Genomic DNA, 17,799 nt, shown 5'->3' with positions numbered 1-17,799 from the left:
TAAATTATCGTCTTTATAATTTTAGTAATTGTGTTTAGCTGATCCTTTTTGCTGTTGGAAGCACATCTAGTCTAGCATTTCCTCTCCCCCCTTTAATAATTTATCTGTGCAGCAGGAGTAATGTCCGATTTTCCTTTTTTTTTTTGTACTTTTTATTAACACAATCTTCCAGCCACACTGTATGGGATCCAGACTTACAATGTTTGCCAAAGCTGTCAGGAAAAACAACTAAAAAGAGCAGAGCAGAAGGTAACTGCTTGGATTCACATCGGAAAACTTTGGGAGCACACTCAAACAAAACTGGAAGAAACTCTGAAGTAAAACAAACATAACATGGGAAAAAAAACACAGACGACCTCATTCTGTGAAAAAGTAGGTCCTTTGCTACTCTGGCGCAGCAATGGAAGTTTGTGCGTGTTAAGCGTGTGAAATAAGATAGCGACAACTTGAAGGGAGTAATACTTTCATCAGTGCTGGGAACGCAGACGGCAAACTGTAGATGCACTTGAGTTTGCACACATTTCTCCTCACAAAGGCTCCTCTGATGACATAATGAAGCCTTTATATGACAAATTTAAAGTGAGGTATAACAGTGTAATTACCTTTCTATTATTTTTCCAACTTTCAGCATTTGGGATTCTGTTTCCCCCTCCTAAGGATTAAAATGAATTGCATGGCCGTTCTTTACTCATCTAAAAAATAGACTTTCACCTCATTTATTCACATTATTAAAAAAAAATGAAATAAAACCCAGCGTCCAAACAGAAATACTACCCTTGCTGTCTTCATCTGGTTAAATAGCTTCTTCTTTCCACCTTTATGGAAGATCTGATAAGAACTGCATCAAATATTTGCATCACCTTTCTTTCATTTTTTTTTTTTACTTTTTTTTTCATAGCAAAAAGTGCATCCCTGAGGTGGTTTGGCCATATGTCTGTTTTTATTGATGGACACTGAGGGTTTCTCACAGAACCTTTATGATTTTATTACAGAATAGTAAATGAGGGGTGTTGTGCTGTAAAAAGAAAAACAATGAAGCCAGCTGGTAGTTGAGGATGTAGATTGTTGAGATGCTGATGAATGTTTGCCTAAATGTTACATTTTAAGTCCAGATGTTTGTTGTGGAGAACTCAAAAAAAGGTTTCTTAAAAAAAAGGACTTCAGTTTCTGTAGTTAAAAAAAATAAAAACTACAATAGCAACAACCTGAAGTCCACTATTTTTATTTATTTATTTATTTTTTCATTTAAACCTTTTTTGGAGTTCCTATGTCCTGGATGATTGAGAATGTTCCCCGACATGAGGTGGGGAAGCTCTTAATTGTTGGGGATGCTCTGCAGATATGTGAGGATGTGCTGGATCTTCACTAGGCGATCTTTGAGGCTGGTCATAGAGAGGACAGAGAGCTGGTACCGAGGGTCGATGGGGCAGAACGGCCAACAGCCACCAGCAGCAAGCAGGACCATTTGGAGTTGCCTGGAAAAGAGGACAAAAAAATTCAGATATGTTAAATAATTTAACTTTCTAGAAACATTTCTAACTACCTGACCGTACTAAAACTGAAATATTTTATTTAGATACAACTTCTGCTCTTCTTTTCTCATGTCCAGAAAACCACACAGGTTTGGTGAGGGAAGACTTCAACATAGACACTACAACTGTAGGTTAGTGTGGACTCTGTAAATGAGTGAAGAATAATCATCCTTCATTTCAGGCGATCAGTCCATACTAGGACTGGGTATTGTTCAAAAATTTTCGGTTCCGGTACCAATACCGATACCTTCACTTCGATACCGGTTCCTGAACGATACTTTTTTCGATACCAGTTTTATAATATCAATTCGAGGAAAAAAAGAAAATTACACAACATAAAAAAGTACAAATCTTGAGTTTTATTTTAAGCTCTGTTTTTCCATTTACATTTTTCCTCTTACATAAAAAAAAAATCAGTGTCTAATATTCACTGTTACATTGTAAGGACCTTTTTACTTAGCAGTTTTCCTTTAGAAAAATGACCATGTCTGACAAACAAGCCCGTTGAATGGGATCCTACTGACAGCGCACCGCTGGTATGGGGGGGTCTGAGCGGCTCCCACAGAAATAATATTGGAAGGCTGATATGGATGAACTGACTGCACCGATTAAGTTTTCAGGTGGATTTTCCCACTTAAAAACATAATAAAACTACTTTATTCCCACTGATCACAGCAAATATAACTGCCAGGCAAATAAAGGATAGAGTAGCTCCGCCCAACGCGCGTCAGAGCCACTTTTCTACCGCGCAGCCAGAGCAGCAAAGCTGCTTCAGCCGCGCGATAGAAGCTGGTACAAGCGGCAAAAGAGAAGCAGCAGACGTGATTTTGCAGCTCCTGCTGCGTCTAGTTTGAAAGCAGCATTTTCCATGAGTGTCTCGCATTATTCACTCCGCTCTGGCTTTGCTCTGCCCACGGGCTGCTGAGAGGAGGATGGTCGCGCTGGCTGCGGTCCGCTCTTCTTGCAGTCAAACACCGAGCGACTTTCTGCTCTTAAATTATTTCCGTGCACGATATATTGCATTGCGCACTATTGGCATCAGTCTTAATAAAGTGAAGCTGCACTTTTGACCTGGGGGGCATTTTAAAGGGGTTCCGCGACGCTCACAACCAGTTCACATGAACCCTGGCTGTAGGCGTGACCACCTGTGTATTTTTCCTGGATGACGCAATCACCTTAAGTGTTCCAGCCAATCACCGAAACTTGGTACCGAAAGACGAGGCATGTTTCGATACTCTGTAGAACCGAAGCATTTCGGTCGGTACCATAAAAGTACCGAAGTTCGGTACCCAGCCACAGTCCATACATGTGAAACATGTGCAATTAAGGTTTTAACTGGTACTCCGATTGGTGATCAATTGATCAACAAGAAAACTGCATCTCCAATTTCCACCAATCATGACGTGATTGAATTAAGTCAGAGTGCAAAAGGCTATAACATGTAGAAATCTGTTAAGGCTGTGTGAGTCAGATCATGGAGATCTGAGTTAAAAGATTTCTAAAGAAAAATGAAAGGCTTCACTTTTCTTATGTTGGCTCATAGATAGAAATCAGAAGCAAAGTTTTTGCATTAACCAGCAACAGTAAACTGACCATAGAGCTCTGTTGCATCTTTATAATTAGGTTTTCAAATCTTAACAAAGTCATTAAGTCTTACTGCAGCTCAGGGACAAACTGGTACAGATTTCATATTAAAGTGGCTGCACTCATCTGCCATAACATGACAAAGCCAGAATGAAATCCAGTCATCCACAACACCATCTCACGCTGATCTTAAATTACATGAGCATAGATTTTTGATTGAACTCTTATCTGGTATTATGGAAGCAGAAATATTATTTTAGCCCTAGCATGCCTTGTGTTCAGGGAGCTGCAGTTATATAAGTTTAGATTTAATGAAGTGATGAGCCCTACGACTGTGGGATGAGTTAACACTGGACAGACTGTTCCCGTAATCTGCAGCAGGAATGCCTTGCTGTGTCAGAGTACCAGAGATAAAAACAAGTAATGACTACTTCTCTGTGATCCTGAGTTACCAAAGGTGCCCCACACACATTCATAGCGCATACACATTTTACCATCACACCATCTGAAAGGATTTCAGCTCATTATAAACTCAGATTACACAACCAGCACCAAAACCCACTGTCCTTATTCTGCTTTTTTAGTAAATCTGTGTGTGTAGAGCTGGGGAATCTTTCCACGACACCTTTGTGATGCAACACGGCCAGAGAGATTAGCCATGAAGCACCCATTAAGCTCTTTAGCCCACATCGTCAAAAGACTCTGCAGTAGTTGTCCAAAGAAAGGAGCTGTAATCCCAGTGGGCGCTCAGAGTAAAGCTGGAGTCAGAGTGCAACACAAACAAAACAGCATTCTTCAGACCTTCTGAATATGTGCCGATGTGAGCTTAACCAAAAGGCCCTGCGTCACGAGATGATTCAATCCCGGAGGAGAAACTGAGGGATAGTGTGTTCTGTATTGGGATCCAAAAACTTTACAAACCTGAAGGCCTTCCTGCTGATTCCAATTAATACATTAAAAATATTCACTGCTTCATGATGAGTTTTCGCCTAAACCAACCAGTTAGCGAAGCAAAAAATTAACCCACTAAAATGAGTACAGAGTTGTTATAATAGTAAAAGCTAAACCTGATAACACCTCTTTAGTGTGATCACTGTTTTTACTCCGTCTCCATGCAAAGAGGAAGGACTGTACCTGGATGTCTGGTTCCCGCTCTGGCATTGGTCCAAAGTGCTGCAGGATCTGGTTGTGGAAGCGGATCTTTAGGTTTTGGAACCAGACCTGGGCCTGTTCATAAACTGCATCGTGGAGCTCTTGTAATTTTTCAAGTTCTTCCATGTTGTTCACCTGAGAGGTAAAAAAAATATAAAATAAAAAAATAGAGAAATGGATACAACTGCCTCCTTAATACTGGATGCATTTAATGGATATTTGCTAATTCAGCAGACTGGCTTTTATGAATGAACCTTAACAAAATACACTCATATTAAAAGTGCATTTTCTTCCTCTAATAAAGGAGAGAAGTAAAGCATGTTTAAATCCTGAGCCATTAGCAACAAAATTAGTGCTTTGATGCAGTGAAAACTGCCTTCAGGACAATGAGAGTTCTTTGAATCACAGCCTTCAGTAATGAAACACATTCTACATAAGTCAGGTGAGCACACTTCAATACGGCCGCTTAGGGATCAGTTTGGGAGGACAGAGCCTTCTAATGAAGCTGATCTGCTTTTCTTAAAGGAAACATTTAAATGCTTTGAAGGAATTGACTCTAACCCTGTTAGAATTGATGTGACTATAATTTAAATGTTTACTAGTGCATGAACTTCAGCAGACATGAAGCCCTGTGTTTTAGCAGACATCTGGCCCCAGATGATAAAAAACATATTTCTTCAGCCAGCTATCTTTTAAATGCTTTAAAGCATTATTTTTGAAAAATGAAAATGTTTTTATTTTCACTGGTACCAAGTTATCCTTTGTTAAGGTGTTAATGGTGGCTTACAATTGTTAAAAAGGCTGATTTCTGAGTCCACTTAAAACATCCTTTTTATCGCCTTGTCTTTTCCTTAATAAGGCAACTAAAGTTTCCTTTTAGTTCCCCCTTATAGTTTATCCAGACATGTAGGAAACATCTATTAATTTCCCTGAATTCTGCTTCACAAATGGTCAAATTCATCAGGTAAATGAAGCGTGTACTTCATTAATCATGTGGGGGATTTTTTTCCTTCTGTTGTAATAAAATCATCCTATAGACAGCAGTAATACTAGATGAGGAATTGAACCTCTTTGTGATTGAGGCATTTTTCTGGTCCTGGACTCCATTTTCCAGATTTCTCAATCTTTTTAAAAACTTATTTTATCTTAAAAAAGGGAAACTTATGAATGCATTTCGGTTATTCCTACAGGATTCAAGCTTCGATATAAAACCTGTAAAATCCAGAGGGGGTAGATGGAGACTACCTTTAGTGAATCAAAAACTAAATTCAGTTTTCAAAGACTGTTAACTTTCCAAAACTATTTCTTTTTTTAAATATATCCAGATTTGGAAAATGATTAAAAACATTTTTGATTTTCTAGACTGAAAATGAAGCCTTTATAATGAACTGCAAAAAAAGTTTCAAGCAGAACAACCCAAACAAAACCTTGGAATGATCAGTGTGCCTCTTACCCTGGTGTCCTCCAGATACTCGATGTCTGCCGTGTTGTAACCATCCTTCATTCCTCTAGAAAGAACCCGGAAGCGTTTTCCTCCAATGGTATCGACCACAGAACGACCGTCGGGGAGGAAATGGACGCTCCTGACAATCAGCATGCAGCCATAATCTGCAAACCTTCAAACAAGGACACAGCACGTTGTTATTCACAGCTGCCCCTATGTATTCAGTGGCTCAAAGCTTAATGAGAGTTGATGCTCAGACAGAAACAGGAGCATGTTTACCCTTTCTGAGGATCACTAATGCACATCCCAAACTGCCGAGTGCCTGTATCCATACAGCGGCGGATCATGAGGCGATAACGCGGCTCAAAGACGTGGAGGGGACAAGGCACAGTGGGGTACGCCATGGTACAGACAAAGATAGGCACATTCTTCGTCAGGCTACAGAAACAGGACAGAAACAAACAGTTAGATTAGCTGAACCTTCAGGAATCTTCTTTTTATTTTAATTAAAAAAGCAAAGAGAATAAGGAGAAACCGAGTGGCTTCTTACTCTGACAGCTCTCTGTTCTCCTCCAGGTGTGTTTTTGTCCTCTCTTCATACTCCTTACTGAAAAGCTGTTTAATAAGCACGTCCAAGATGGCCGTCACCACGTATTTCCTGCATGCTAGAAACTGAGGACGAGAAGGCAGAGGTCACAAAAAAAGGCAACATGGAAGTAAAAAGGCTCTTAAAGAGATTTCTGGTGTTTTAATAAAGCTCACCTCTCCTAGACTCTCTTTGCAGAGCGGACACTGGGGAGTGTGGTCCAAGCAGCGCTCCAAACAGTTTTTACAGAAAGTGTGGCCGCATGGAGTCGTCACCGGCTCGTAGAACAACCTATAGTGGTCAGTGAAATGTTATCAGCAGCTGGCCGATAGACAGGCGGTGTGTATGAGGTGTATGAGGCCCGCGGGTTGGTACTGACCTCATGCAGAGGGAGCATTCAAGGTCATTGGCATCCAGAAGATCCTTAGGAACACTTCTGCAGGTTTTTGCTTTGGCTGATTTATGCTTGGAGCCTTTTGAAACACCTTGAAGATAATTGAAAAGATCTTTATTCATCACAAATAAACAATGCATTACAATTATATTCATTCATTAAACCTTTTATATTTATTTTGTTTTTTTTTGAGTAGAATCACACTATGTAATTTATTTGTTTTCAGTAATCTGTTTTGTTACTAATGTTCCGTGGAAAAACAACAAACTCTGACAGCTTCACAGACCAGCTGGCAATATGGCAAATTCAAGATGCTCTACGTCAGGGGTAACCAATTAAAAATCAGCCGGGTCCGAACAAAAAAAAATAAAAAAATCAACCAGGTAAGGTCCGGAGACATTTTAATTATTTTTAAACAGAATTTAACACTGAAATAAAATCAGGTTTTTATGCATTTATGTTATACCTAGACTTTTTAAATAAATTTCCCGACCCACATATTTTATAAAACACCTGAACTGAGCGATTGTTTTGTTTTTTCCTTTATATGGCTTAATGAGAGCAGTGGCCTTTAGGTGACCTGCAATGCTTTAAACCTGGGTTTGAGTGGGGACAAAGCCATTCTCAAGCACATATCAAGGTGCTCATTTTGAGCCTGGATCCATATTCATTTGTGATTCTGTTCATGGTGGAGAATCCTGTTTCACAGCAGTAGGTTGAGCCAAACATACTCAAATTGTGCAGGGTCATCTTTGAGCACAGCATTTCATTTTTCTTTCACTAGTGCACTACAGTTCTTCAGGCAGTCCACACTTTATTCTGCTTTCTTTTTCTCATCTTCTTCTCCTTCTTTCCCATCACCCTGCTTGCCACAGGTTTGCCTGCTGTGTCTAAAATTAGCTAGCAGCAGCAACTCTGACTGACAGCAGCTCACTGGCTAATTTGTATCACGTGTAGCCTGGTGCCGGACGCTATGAATGGCTTTACCATATTAACAGGGGAACTGGCACAAGTGAAGTTGGGATACAGTCAAATCAGGTTGGGTCCAGATTAGCCTGCAGGTGGGTCCGGATACAGACTGCGGTCCGCTAATCTGTGACCGCTGCTCTAAGCATCCCTGTTTTACAGTGAATGAGAGTGAACAAAGAAATCGTTTCGGAACCAACCTTGTTTCTTATGTTTGCTACTTCCACTGTCCACCACATACGATTCAATGTCTGACACAGACAGCTTCCTCTTCAGCAGACTTCCCTTGTCCTGGTCGCCCAGCTGGGGAGCTGAGCTCACCCTCTTTAGCCCCTCTTCACTGCTGTTAGAGCCGTGCATTCGCAGCGACTGGGCTCGGCTCAGGCCGGGCCGCTCCAGGCTTTCACATCGTTTCTGGATGAACAAACACGACAGAGGGGAAGAGGAGACAGGGGTTCCTTTGTAAGGCCTTAGCGCAGGAACAGAAGATGGAAGTTAAGCAGCAGAATGATGGGGTTTGTGGGTACCTCCTGGCTGTCCACTTGGTGTGCAGATGCTCCACGGACCTGGTGTTGCTGTGGTTGCCTCTGTGGGAGGGTCTGCGGCTGAGCTGGGGCATCGTTTATTAAATGTTTACTGCGCAGGTGGGGCAGCGTGCTCTGAGTGGTTTCTCTCAGGCCCACCTTAACATTCTCATCAGCAGGTGAGAGGAGGTCACACAAGATCTGGAAGAAAGAATCAGATGATCAGTGGAGCTCAGAGTCACATCTAGAAGTTAACAAAAATCTAATGCAATTCCCAAACAGGGATTTGATGTGAAAAATAGTTCAGTAGTTATGATCCAACAGCATTTCTAGATGCTTTATTATTGCATTATGTATATTGCAGACCCTATTCAGCAATAATGATGCCCTAACAAGCAGGAGAACTTAAAATAATTAATGATTTCCTTAGATATGCGTTAAATTAAGCTTAAATATTTGTTAAAATGGGTTTTATTTAGGGATGAAACTTCAGACTTTTTTGCAAATCTATTAATCTGACAATGATTGTTTGATAAACCGATTAATAATCGGATAGCCAAAGGTTCCTTAAAAACGAAATTAAACAAGGTGAAACAAAAAATTTTGCACTTCAGTTCTGGAGAGAACATTTTGACTGACAAAAACCTTTTTCTTATATTAAATTCAAATGTTTATTTATTATTTTGGTATAATTCCTGCTCTAAGGGGGTGCTCTGTCAGCTAAAGGCATGTTTTAGAGTTTCTATACTCCATTTAATGGTTAACCAATTACTAAATTAGTTGGCGATTATTTCCATAATCGATTAATCTGATTAATCGTTTCAGTCCTAGTTTCATTTTATAACAATTTATTTTAAATAAAATCTTGGCAAATTAGAATTTGGGGTAAAAATGAAGCAATTGTTTATAGAATAAAAAAAAATTTTGTTTCATAAACTTTACTCAAAACAACTGACCATTTGTTTATAACTTTACAATCATCGGAGAGGAGAAGAGGAAATTGTAATTCATGCTGCTAAAAGCCATGCAGCGATGACTCTTCATTCCTGTCTATGAATCCATCAGGTTTGCCTCCTAAACAGTCGACCCTCTCAAACAGCAGGCCATTAGTTTGGTAAAAAGAAATAAAACACCATCTCTAACCTTTCAAACACCTGAACATCTAAAAATAGCATAAAATACAACTGCCAACTTTTAGTAGGCCTCATCGGGCTTGTTAACCTTTTCAAAAAAGGAAATAAAACAGTTGGATTTTTGTGAGGTGAGTTTATTATTATATAACTGCTGGTGGAAGAACTGAAATGGGAAAACGTTGGATTTAGGTCAAATGTGCTGCTCTGCAGATGGTCATTTCTAGTCCCGATGAAATTTAAGGCTATCTGTTTTTTTGCCTAAGCCCCACTGAAATTCTGCCTGATAGTTTCACTTAATGTCGTTAGACTGATGATTCTGCCAGAGAATAACTTTTTCTGTAAACCTTTGAGTCAAATGTGTGCCACTTATGCAACTTCAATGCTGTCTGTGTCCCCGTCAGTAAGTGCTACTAATGTCATTACAGGCAGTCACAAGATCAGACCCACTGACAACTTATGTAATTCCATGACTGATCGGAAAGGCTGAGGCCAATTTGTTAACATTTACAGCTTCGATCAAAACATTTAGACATAACTCCCTTCAAAGAAATGTGAAACTGAGTCTGAACTTGTGATGAACATCTTTTAAAAGACAATCAGCTAGAAAAACAGCAGCTGGTTTGTTGTTCTGATGCGTTAGCAACCTACTAATTCATGTGTTCTTAATAGCTGATTTTCTTAGTATTTATCATTGCTCTACATTAAAATAAAAAAATACTGCAAGTCTTTGGTTTAATTACACACAATTATAAAGATTTTGTCACTGATTGTGATGTACAGATGTAATTAAGCTTTTCTTACACTGTTAAACCAATTCAAAGTCATGGTAAGTGCAAAAAAAGCTAAGAGCAATTAGAGCAGTTTTAGCTAAGGCAGTACTAACCCCTGGGATAACGTCAAACTTAAATTATACTTTGGTAAATGCTGTTGGTTTTGCGTTTCTGCTTTGTGAAAGAAATCCTTTCATTAAAGGCAACTTTAAAAATCCAACATTCCTTTACTTCCAGCTAACTGTTTACTATCCAATTAATCTTGAAAAGAAATCTCAATGTTGACCCACAGAGTCAACCACACTGCCATAATCTTTTAGTAACTTTTGAAAGGGAGGATGCATGAATTAATAAAATCCTCCACTTTCCAGAGGAGGACAACCTCAACAAAAATATAGATTTCAATCCCTTTTAAAACCCTCAGCCTTGATGGCCAGCACTGATGCGTCATGTTCCAACACCCCCAGCAGACTCCTAAGAACTCTAACCTTTTCCACTTCTCTTTTAGCATCTGGGAAGTTCTCGTCGATAGTCAGGCAGTGGAGGAAGACTTGGAGAGACTCGTCTACCTGTCCCATCTCATACAGCACCACGGCTTTCCTGAACAGCGCCTAGAAGGTTGAGACGACACAGATACGTTATTACTGTTCCTTTATTCATAGTTAACCAGTCAGTTTATAGGATGGAAAGTGGAAGCCTCTGCACAAGCATCAAGACAACCACATATTAGAGGCTGTGGCCTCCTGTTTGGTTATAATTAGCTTAGACCTTAATTTTTTCTTTAGTTAGGAAATACCTTTATTGGCTAAAAGGCTCCTTTATAACATATTAGGACCCTCCAGGGACCTAACTATTATTGTGCTTTTGAAGGGTGGTTTATGTTTAGCTACATTGCTTTATTCAGCCAGCGGGGGCAGTAGCCAATGAAGGGGACTTTTCCAATGTTGTTTTTCATACCCAACGCTTGTTATAAAATACATTTAAAGTAGTTCTTAAGCAAAAAAGCACACCTCAATGCTTCATATGTGTATCAAGATAATGACTGAAATCTGAAATATGTTTTCAGGTTTGTGGTCAAAACCCACAAATGCCATATTATAAACACAATTATTTGTAAAAAAGTTTTGAGACTGTTGGGTAATGTAGATATTAATTCTTACCCGTTTTCACTGTTTACTAAATTAGGTCTACATGAAAAGCCTTTACAAGGAAAAATTTATCAGATCATTAGTCCAAATATTTAGTTTTTTTCAAGTGTTTGAATACACATTTTAAATTTTCATGATTCTATGCTGACGGGGCTACGTGTGCGGATCCTACCATCGCCTTATATCCACAGTCTAGAGCTTCTACTTGATATATTTATGTGCTGATTTAGACATGGACTTAAACAAATAACACGTTGACTAAAACCGTTTTTCTTTTTTCGGCTGTAGATATCTGAGATTTATCTGGTTATTAGAATAAAATAACTGTGAAAAATCGTTTTTAACAGTAATTTAAATGAATCAAAAAATTATAAAGCAGCTCTGACCAGATGCAGTTTGATAACAAAGATAAACTTTTTAGGCCTGGGGATTTACTTATACACTATATTGCCAAAAGTATTTGCTCACCCATCCAAATTATTGGAATCAGGTGTTCCAATCACTTCCATGGCCACAGGTGTATAAATTCAAGCACCTAGGCATGCAGACTGTTTTTACAAACATTTGTGAAAGAATGGGTCGCTCTCAGGAGCTCAGTGAATTCCAGCGTGGAACTGTGATAGGATGCCACCTGTGCAACAAATCCAGTCGTGAAATTTCCTCGCTCCTAAATATTCCACAGTCAACTGTCAGCTGTATTATAAGAAAATGGAAGTGTTTGGGAACGACAGCAACTCAGCCACGAAGTGGTAGGCCACGTAAACTGACGGAGCGGGGTCAGCGGATGCTGAAGCGCATAGTGCGAAGAGGTCGCCAACTTTCTGCAGAGTCAATCACTACAGACCTCCAAACTTCATGTGGCCTTCAGATTAGCTCAAGAACAGTGCGCAGAGAGCTTCATGGAATGGGTTTCCATGGTCGAGCAGCTGCATCCAAGCCATACATCACCAAGTGCAATGCAAAGCGTCGGATGCGGTGGTGTAAAGCACGCCGCCACTGGACTCTAGAGCAGTGGAGACGCGTTCTCTGGAGTGACGAATCGCGCTTCTCCATCTGGCAATCTGATGGACGGGTCTGGGTTTGGCGGTTGCCAGGAGAACGGTACTTGTCTGACTGCATTGTGCCAAGTGTAAAGTTTGGTGGAGGGGGGATTATGGTGTGAGGTTGTTTTTCAGGAGCTGGGCTTGGCCCCTTAGTTCCAGTGAAAGGAACTCTGAATGCTTCAGCATACCAAGACATTTTGGACAATTCCATGCTCCCAACTTTGTGGGAACAGTTTGGAGCTGGCCCCTTCCTCTTCCAACATGACTGTGCACCAGTGCACAAAGCAAGGTCCATAAAGACATGGATGACAGAGTCTGGTGTGGATGAACTTGACTGGCCTGCACAGAGTCCTGACCTCAACCCGATAGAACACCTTTGGGATGAATTAGAGCGGAGACTGAGAGCCAGGCCTTCTCGTCCAACATCAGTGTGCGACCTCACAAATGCGCTTCTGGAAGAATGGTCCAAAATTCCCATAAACACACTCCTAAACCTTGTGGACAGCCTTCCCAGAAGAGTTGAAGCTGTTCTAGCTGCAAAGGGTGGACCGACGTCATATTGAACCCTATGGATTAGGAACGGGATGTCACTTAAGCTCATATGTGAGTCAAGGCAGGTGAGCAAATACTTTTGGCAATATAGTGTATCTGGTCGACACTGGAGGTATAAGAAAAAACACTTCTATGTTCTTATTACTGCCACCCGCTGGACTGAAGTTGTAGTGCAGCTTTGACTGATTAATTGCGTTTCTTATTACCAGGGTGATACAAATCTTGGGGCTTTGAGTGGAAAAGTGACTTACGATAAGATTTAAACCCATTTTGTTTTATGGTGTGGCAAGAAAAAAAAAAAGAGGTCAAGAAGTTAATTGTTCATATAGTTCAGGATTTCTAAGTTCTGGTCCTCGAGGTCTGGTTTCTGGCTCCCTGCCACAACTGAATCAAATAGCTGATTTACCAGCTCAGCATGCAGACCAGTTCTCCAGAATCCTGCTAATTAGACGATTATTTGACTAAGTGCAGGACAGGAGCAAAGGACCCCTGATGTAATTATTTGTTTAAGTTATTAGTGGAATGCATACTTCAGCAGAATAGCTGGACCTGGAACAGAATTCAGCATCCTCCAAAGCCAGCTGGTACTGCTTGAGGGCTGCATACGCTTCTGCTCGGGAGAGACGAACCAAAGTCATGTGTGGATCTGTAACGAAAGGGGAAAAAAACACAACAACAGATCAGCATTTAGAAATGTTTCTCTATGTCAAATGCACAATCTTTACATTGATTTGAGAGAAAAACTGAGAACAGCAGGAGAATGGGTACGAACATCAAAATAAAACCTGGATCAGATGTTGCTTTGATCAGCTCTGACTGTTCTATAAAATATTCTGTTTTCTTTCTCACAGGGTTGTTAAACTGTGAGAATCTTCTACCAACCAGAACCTAATAATAATAAAGATATATTTCCCAACAAAAGCATAATGATAACATAAAGTAGTATGTTAAATTTTGCATTTTAGAAAGTGAACTGAGAATATAGTTCTATTCATTTACCTAAGAGGGCTTCCTACAAGACATATATTAGATAACCACTTTGTACGAATGAATTATCTGCAAACCTCGGAGGAAGAAAGACACCTACCGGTAAGTTGATGAGTTTCTGTGTAGTTGCCTCCTTATATATATATATATATATATATATATATATATATATATATATATGTCATCATTTTGTAAAGATATACAGATATGATTTATCCTACTAAAACAAAAAATATGAAAGACTAGCTTAGTTACTCATCTTGCTCAAATAGCATTTTTATCAAAATCCATTACAGCATAGATTTATAGTGGTTTTGCTCCTTTTACCTCATAAGCAGATGAAAACAGGTCTATTAACCATCATAATGTCAAGAGGCACTTTTTATCATGAGCACGGTTCTGGTCACTCTTTGTGTTTGCAGCAGTAAAAGGCAATTTTTAAAAGCTTAAGGTATCTATTCAATTAAAGCTAAAGTCAAAGACATATCTGTCAATCTCTATGAGCTAGAGAAAAAGTTAAGAGTAGCAGTGGCAAAAATATATTTATTTTTATTGATCAATTAATTAAATGGAATGTATTAAACATTCAGAAAGATTACCAATGAGAATGAAAAAAATAAAACGGTTTTAAACAATTTCAAGTACTACAGTGACTTAGGGCGGACATACAGTATATGATATCTTCAATCTTTGTACTCAGCTACAGCTCAGACTGTACGATGAGTTTAAAAGTTCACAGTTTACGATGTATATTCTTACACTGTATGGCCTGATGCAATCTACATGCTCACAATGCACGTCCAAAAGCCACAAGTCCGACTCAGCGCAGAGACATGGCACTGTTCGGACTGGTCAATCTCAAAGCCAGAAGTGGAATCCTCCTGTTTGTGCATGTGCAGTGCGTGAAGTTATGGTAAATCGGCTCGTAGCTCTGCTTCAACAGCAGGACTCGCTCACAAACACCTCACGACAGCCACGTGAATTACAAACATGTATGACTTTCTACCGATCTTATGATTCCTGATCGGGAAGTGGTCATGAGTGACTAATCGCCCCTTGCTACCCCCTGCACACTATACGATGCAGGACCTAAAATGAGGCTGAAACTTGGCCAGATCGGAAAAAACTGAGATCATTAACATGGAGGCGAGACTCCTAGTCAATCGCATTCCACCTGCTAAAACTAGATTGAATAATTTTGCTGTGTTACCATTACAAAGGTATTAAAAGTTTATAACTAGACCTCTTGACTGGAGTTATTTTTTTTTTGTATGTAAATGAGCTCTTAAAAATCCAATAGAAGTAATTAAGACTGCAAAATATTGAAAAAAAACCTTGTTCTAAACATTATTTCAAAGCATCTTAGGTATCACCTACAACCCTTCTCCAACATCCATTAAGTGGATCATTACCAGGCCTCTGCTGAGCTGAATGACCAGCTGAGGGACTTCAGATGTTAGATGATGGTGTGTTGGAGAGAGATGCGAAAAAAAAAAAAAAAAAAATAGTAGCAACATGTGCTTTAGTAATTACATTATGTACTGGTCCTTGATAAAAAAGAAATACATAAATAAATAAGACAAAACAACTTTAGGTTCAGGGCATTAACAGTCCGAAACAATATTGGACCCTTACTTGCAACAAAAGACAAATATTTATTCTTAGCAAGGTTTTATTTATTTGGGTTAATGACCAACTTTGACACCAGATGATGGGAGCCCCTCTTTATTTGTTTTACTTTTGAAGATGCTTTTGTATTATTCCTGCTATTTATTCAGAAAAAAGACCTAATCTTACCACTTTACCTGGTTAAACACATTTGTTGGGTTTTTATCTGTTTTTAGAGATGTAGCACTTGAAAGCACGTTACATATATGGTTACTTAACATTTATTGCAGCTAAGTTATGACAAAGGAGACAACCATGGCTAAAGAGTCAGTCAATGGCAAATTCCTTAAATAATAATTACTATTATATTGATCGATAGATGATAGATATAATAATTATCATTTAAGGAATTTGCCATTGATTAACTTGTGAGTTGTCTCCTTGAACCCCAGTCGGCCTCGGCAGATGGCAGCTCACACTGAGCCTGGTTCTGCTGAAGGTTTCTTCATGTGAAAAGGGAGTTTTTCCTCTCCACTGTCGCTACAAGCATTATCAGTGTGAGGGATTTCTTAAGAGTCAATGAGTCCATGCAATCAGCTGGTTTTCCTTAGATAGAAAACTTTGAATCAATTTGACTATGATTTGGTGAACTATAAAGTGCCTTGAAATGACATGTGTTGTGAATTGGTGCTATATAAATAAACTGAATTGAGCCATTGTCATCTCCTTTGTCATAAGTTAGCTTACGTGTTACATTTTTTTAACAATCATTGAATTTATATTACTCTTCATTTTAACAATATTAAACCATCAGTGGTTAAGAAAGGCTTTACCTTTTTTGATTTAGTTTCTATTTTTAACTTGATTCATCAGATGTTTATTGAACAAAAAAAAAAAGTTTCCAGTCTTGCATAATGTTCAACAGAAGCTTTATTTGCTACCTCTGTGTGTGTCCTCAAATTACTGCTGGACCTCGGCTTCATCCCTTTGGAAACCATTTCTGAATGTAACGCGGGAAAAAATAAAATGACCCCCCCCCCCCCCCAAGCAGAAGTTACAAAACCGAACCCATTCAAGTGTCACGACCTGCCTTATGCAACGTATTCCCGGCGCGCATGCGCACTGCGCTCCAATTTCGTAAGCAAGGCCATGCAGACTGGAGGCAGCAAAACACCAGTAGTCAGCTCCAAGTATTTTTCAAAAATATGTCAGTAGAACACTCACACTTTACCCCCCGCTAACAACACAATGTGTTTAGGTGCGAAACATACTAGTATGTTCAACTTTATGTAACTCAAATAACAATGTTTCTACCGAGACACACCTTTTTTTCTTTTCTGACTTCCAATGTTTTGAGAAAAAGCCACTCACTCACCTGAGCGGAGAGCACCACTCGCTAGCGACACGGCTTCGTTGTAGCGTTTCCTTTCGCACGACGTCTCCACTTCTTGTAACGTTTTCAACTTTTTCAGCTCGTCGGGGAACCATTTTTCTAAAAGTCCACAGAGAGCTACGTTGGCTTTCTCCTCGCCCCCAACGGGCTCGTCGCAGAGTTTACACTTGGAGACGAGTCGCCTCTGTAAACACCTTTTGCAGTACGAGTGTCCGCAGGCGACGGTCACAGGTTCGCCCAGAAAGCCGCGGCAGTTGGGGCAGTCGAACACCGAGGAGTCCCCAGGATCTTCAGCTCGGTCCGGACTTCGGCCCGCTGAGGACTCTGGCCCAGGGGTTTTCCTCTTGAAGTTACGGAGGATACAATCCACAAAAGTGCTTAACTGCTCGGGACGAACCGGGCCGTAGCGCATCGCGGCTGAAAACCAGTCGATGGCCTCTTTGAGACAGTCCTCAGATGCCAAAGCGTTACCTTTCTGTAGTATAAGTTCATGGTGGCCCTCCTCCTCCTCCTCAGCGCTGATGAAGAAAGCGCTTTTCTCCTCCGCCTGCGGTTTCAGCGCCATGACAGCATTGAATCGTTTTGTGAAATGCTATGTGAACCTGGCTTTTCTTCTGTGACCGTGTTTATACATTTCGATAGCTGCCGCGGTCCCTGGCAATGTAGTGAACGGCTTTTCCTCATAGATGCCCCGATTGTTACATAAAAAAATAGAGATCACGTGAGCAGAAAACTCGCTCCCTGATTGGTCAGGAGGGAGTGTGTTACAAAACCTGCGCAGGACAGTTTCATAACTGCGAAAGAGACGTATTGAAGATTTAAAGGCGTCTGCGCCATATATTAGATATTTTATCAACCTCAATATTTTTTAAATAAACTTGAAATGTTAACTAACAATCTGTGTAACGCTGATATTTTAGTTCCTTATTGACAATTCAGCCATCATTCGTTTTGTAATGTGATTTTATAACACCCACCTTTTT

General features: G+C 39.9%; 1 protein-coding gene across 1 annotated transcript; it reads right to left on the bottom strand.

Moving 5' to 3' along the window:
• Positions 1–870: 870 nt before the first annotated feature.
• Positions 871–17,527, bottom strand: LOC119772589 (LON peptidase N-terminal domain and RING finger protein 1-like). The gene is given in 13 exon segments (XM_038269045.1): positions 871–1,426; positions 1,428–1,475; positions 4,251–4,403; positions 5,722–5,884; positions 5,992–6,150; positions 6,263–6,384; positions 6,475–6,589; positions 6,678–6,783; positions 7,859–8,072; positions 8,186–8,383; positions 10,574–10,696; positions 13,359–13,474; positions 16,799–17,527. Coding segments are annotated over 13 exon segments (2,211 nt in total). The 5' UTR covers positions 17,382–17,527; the 3' UTR covers positions 871–1,315.
• Between the last annotated feature and the right edge of the window lie 272 nt (positions 17,528–17,799).

This window comes from Cyprinodon tularosa, unplaced genomic scaffold (genome assembly GCF_016077235.1).
Source record: "Cyprinodon tularosa strain WSP-4 unplaced genomic scaffold, ASM1607723v1 ctg718, whole genome shotgun sequence".
Taxonomy (NCBI): Eukaryota; Metazoa; Chordata; class Actinopteri; order Cyprinodontiformes; family Cyprinodontidae; genus Cyprinodon; species Cyprinodon tularosa.
This window is presented reverse-complemented; position numbering and strand designations above follow the sequence as displayed.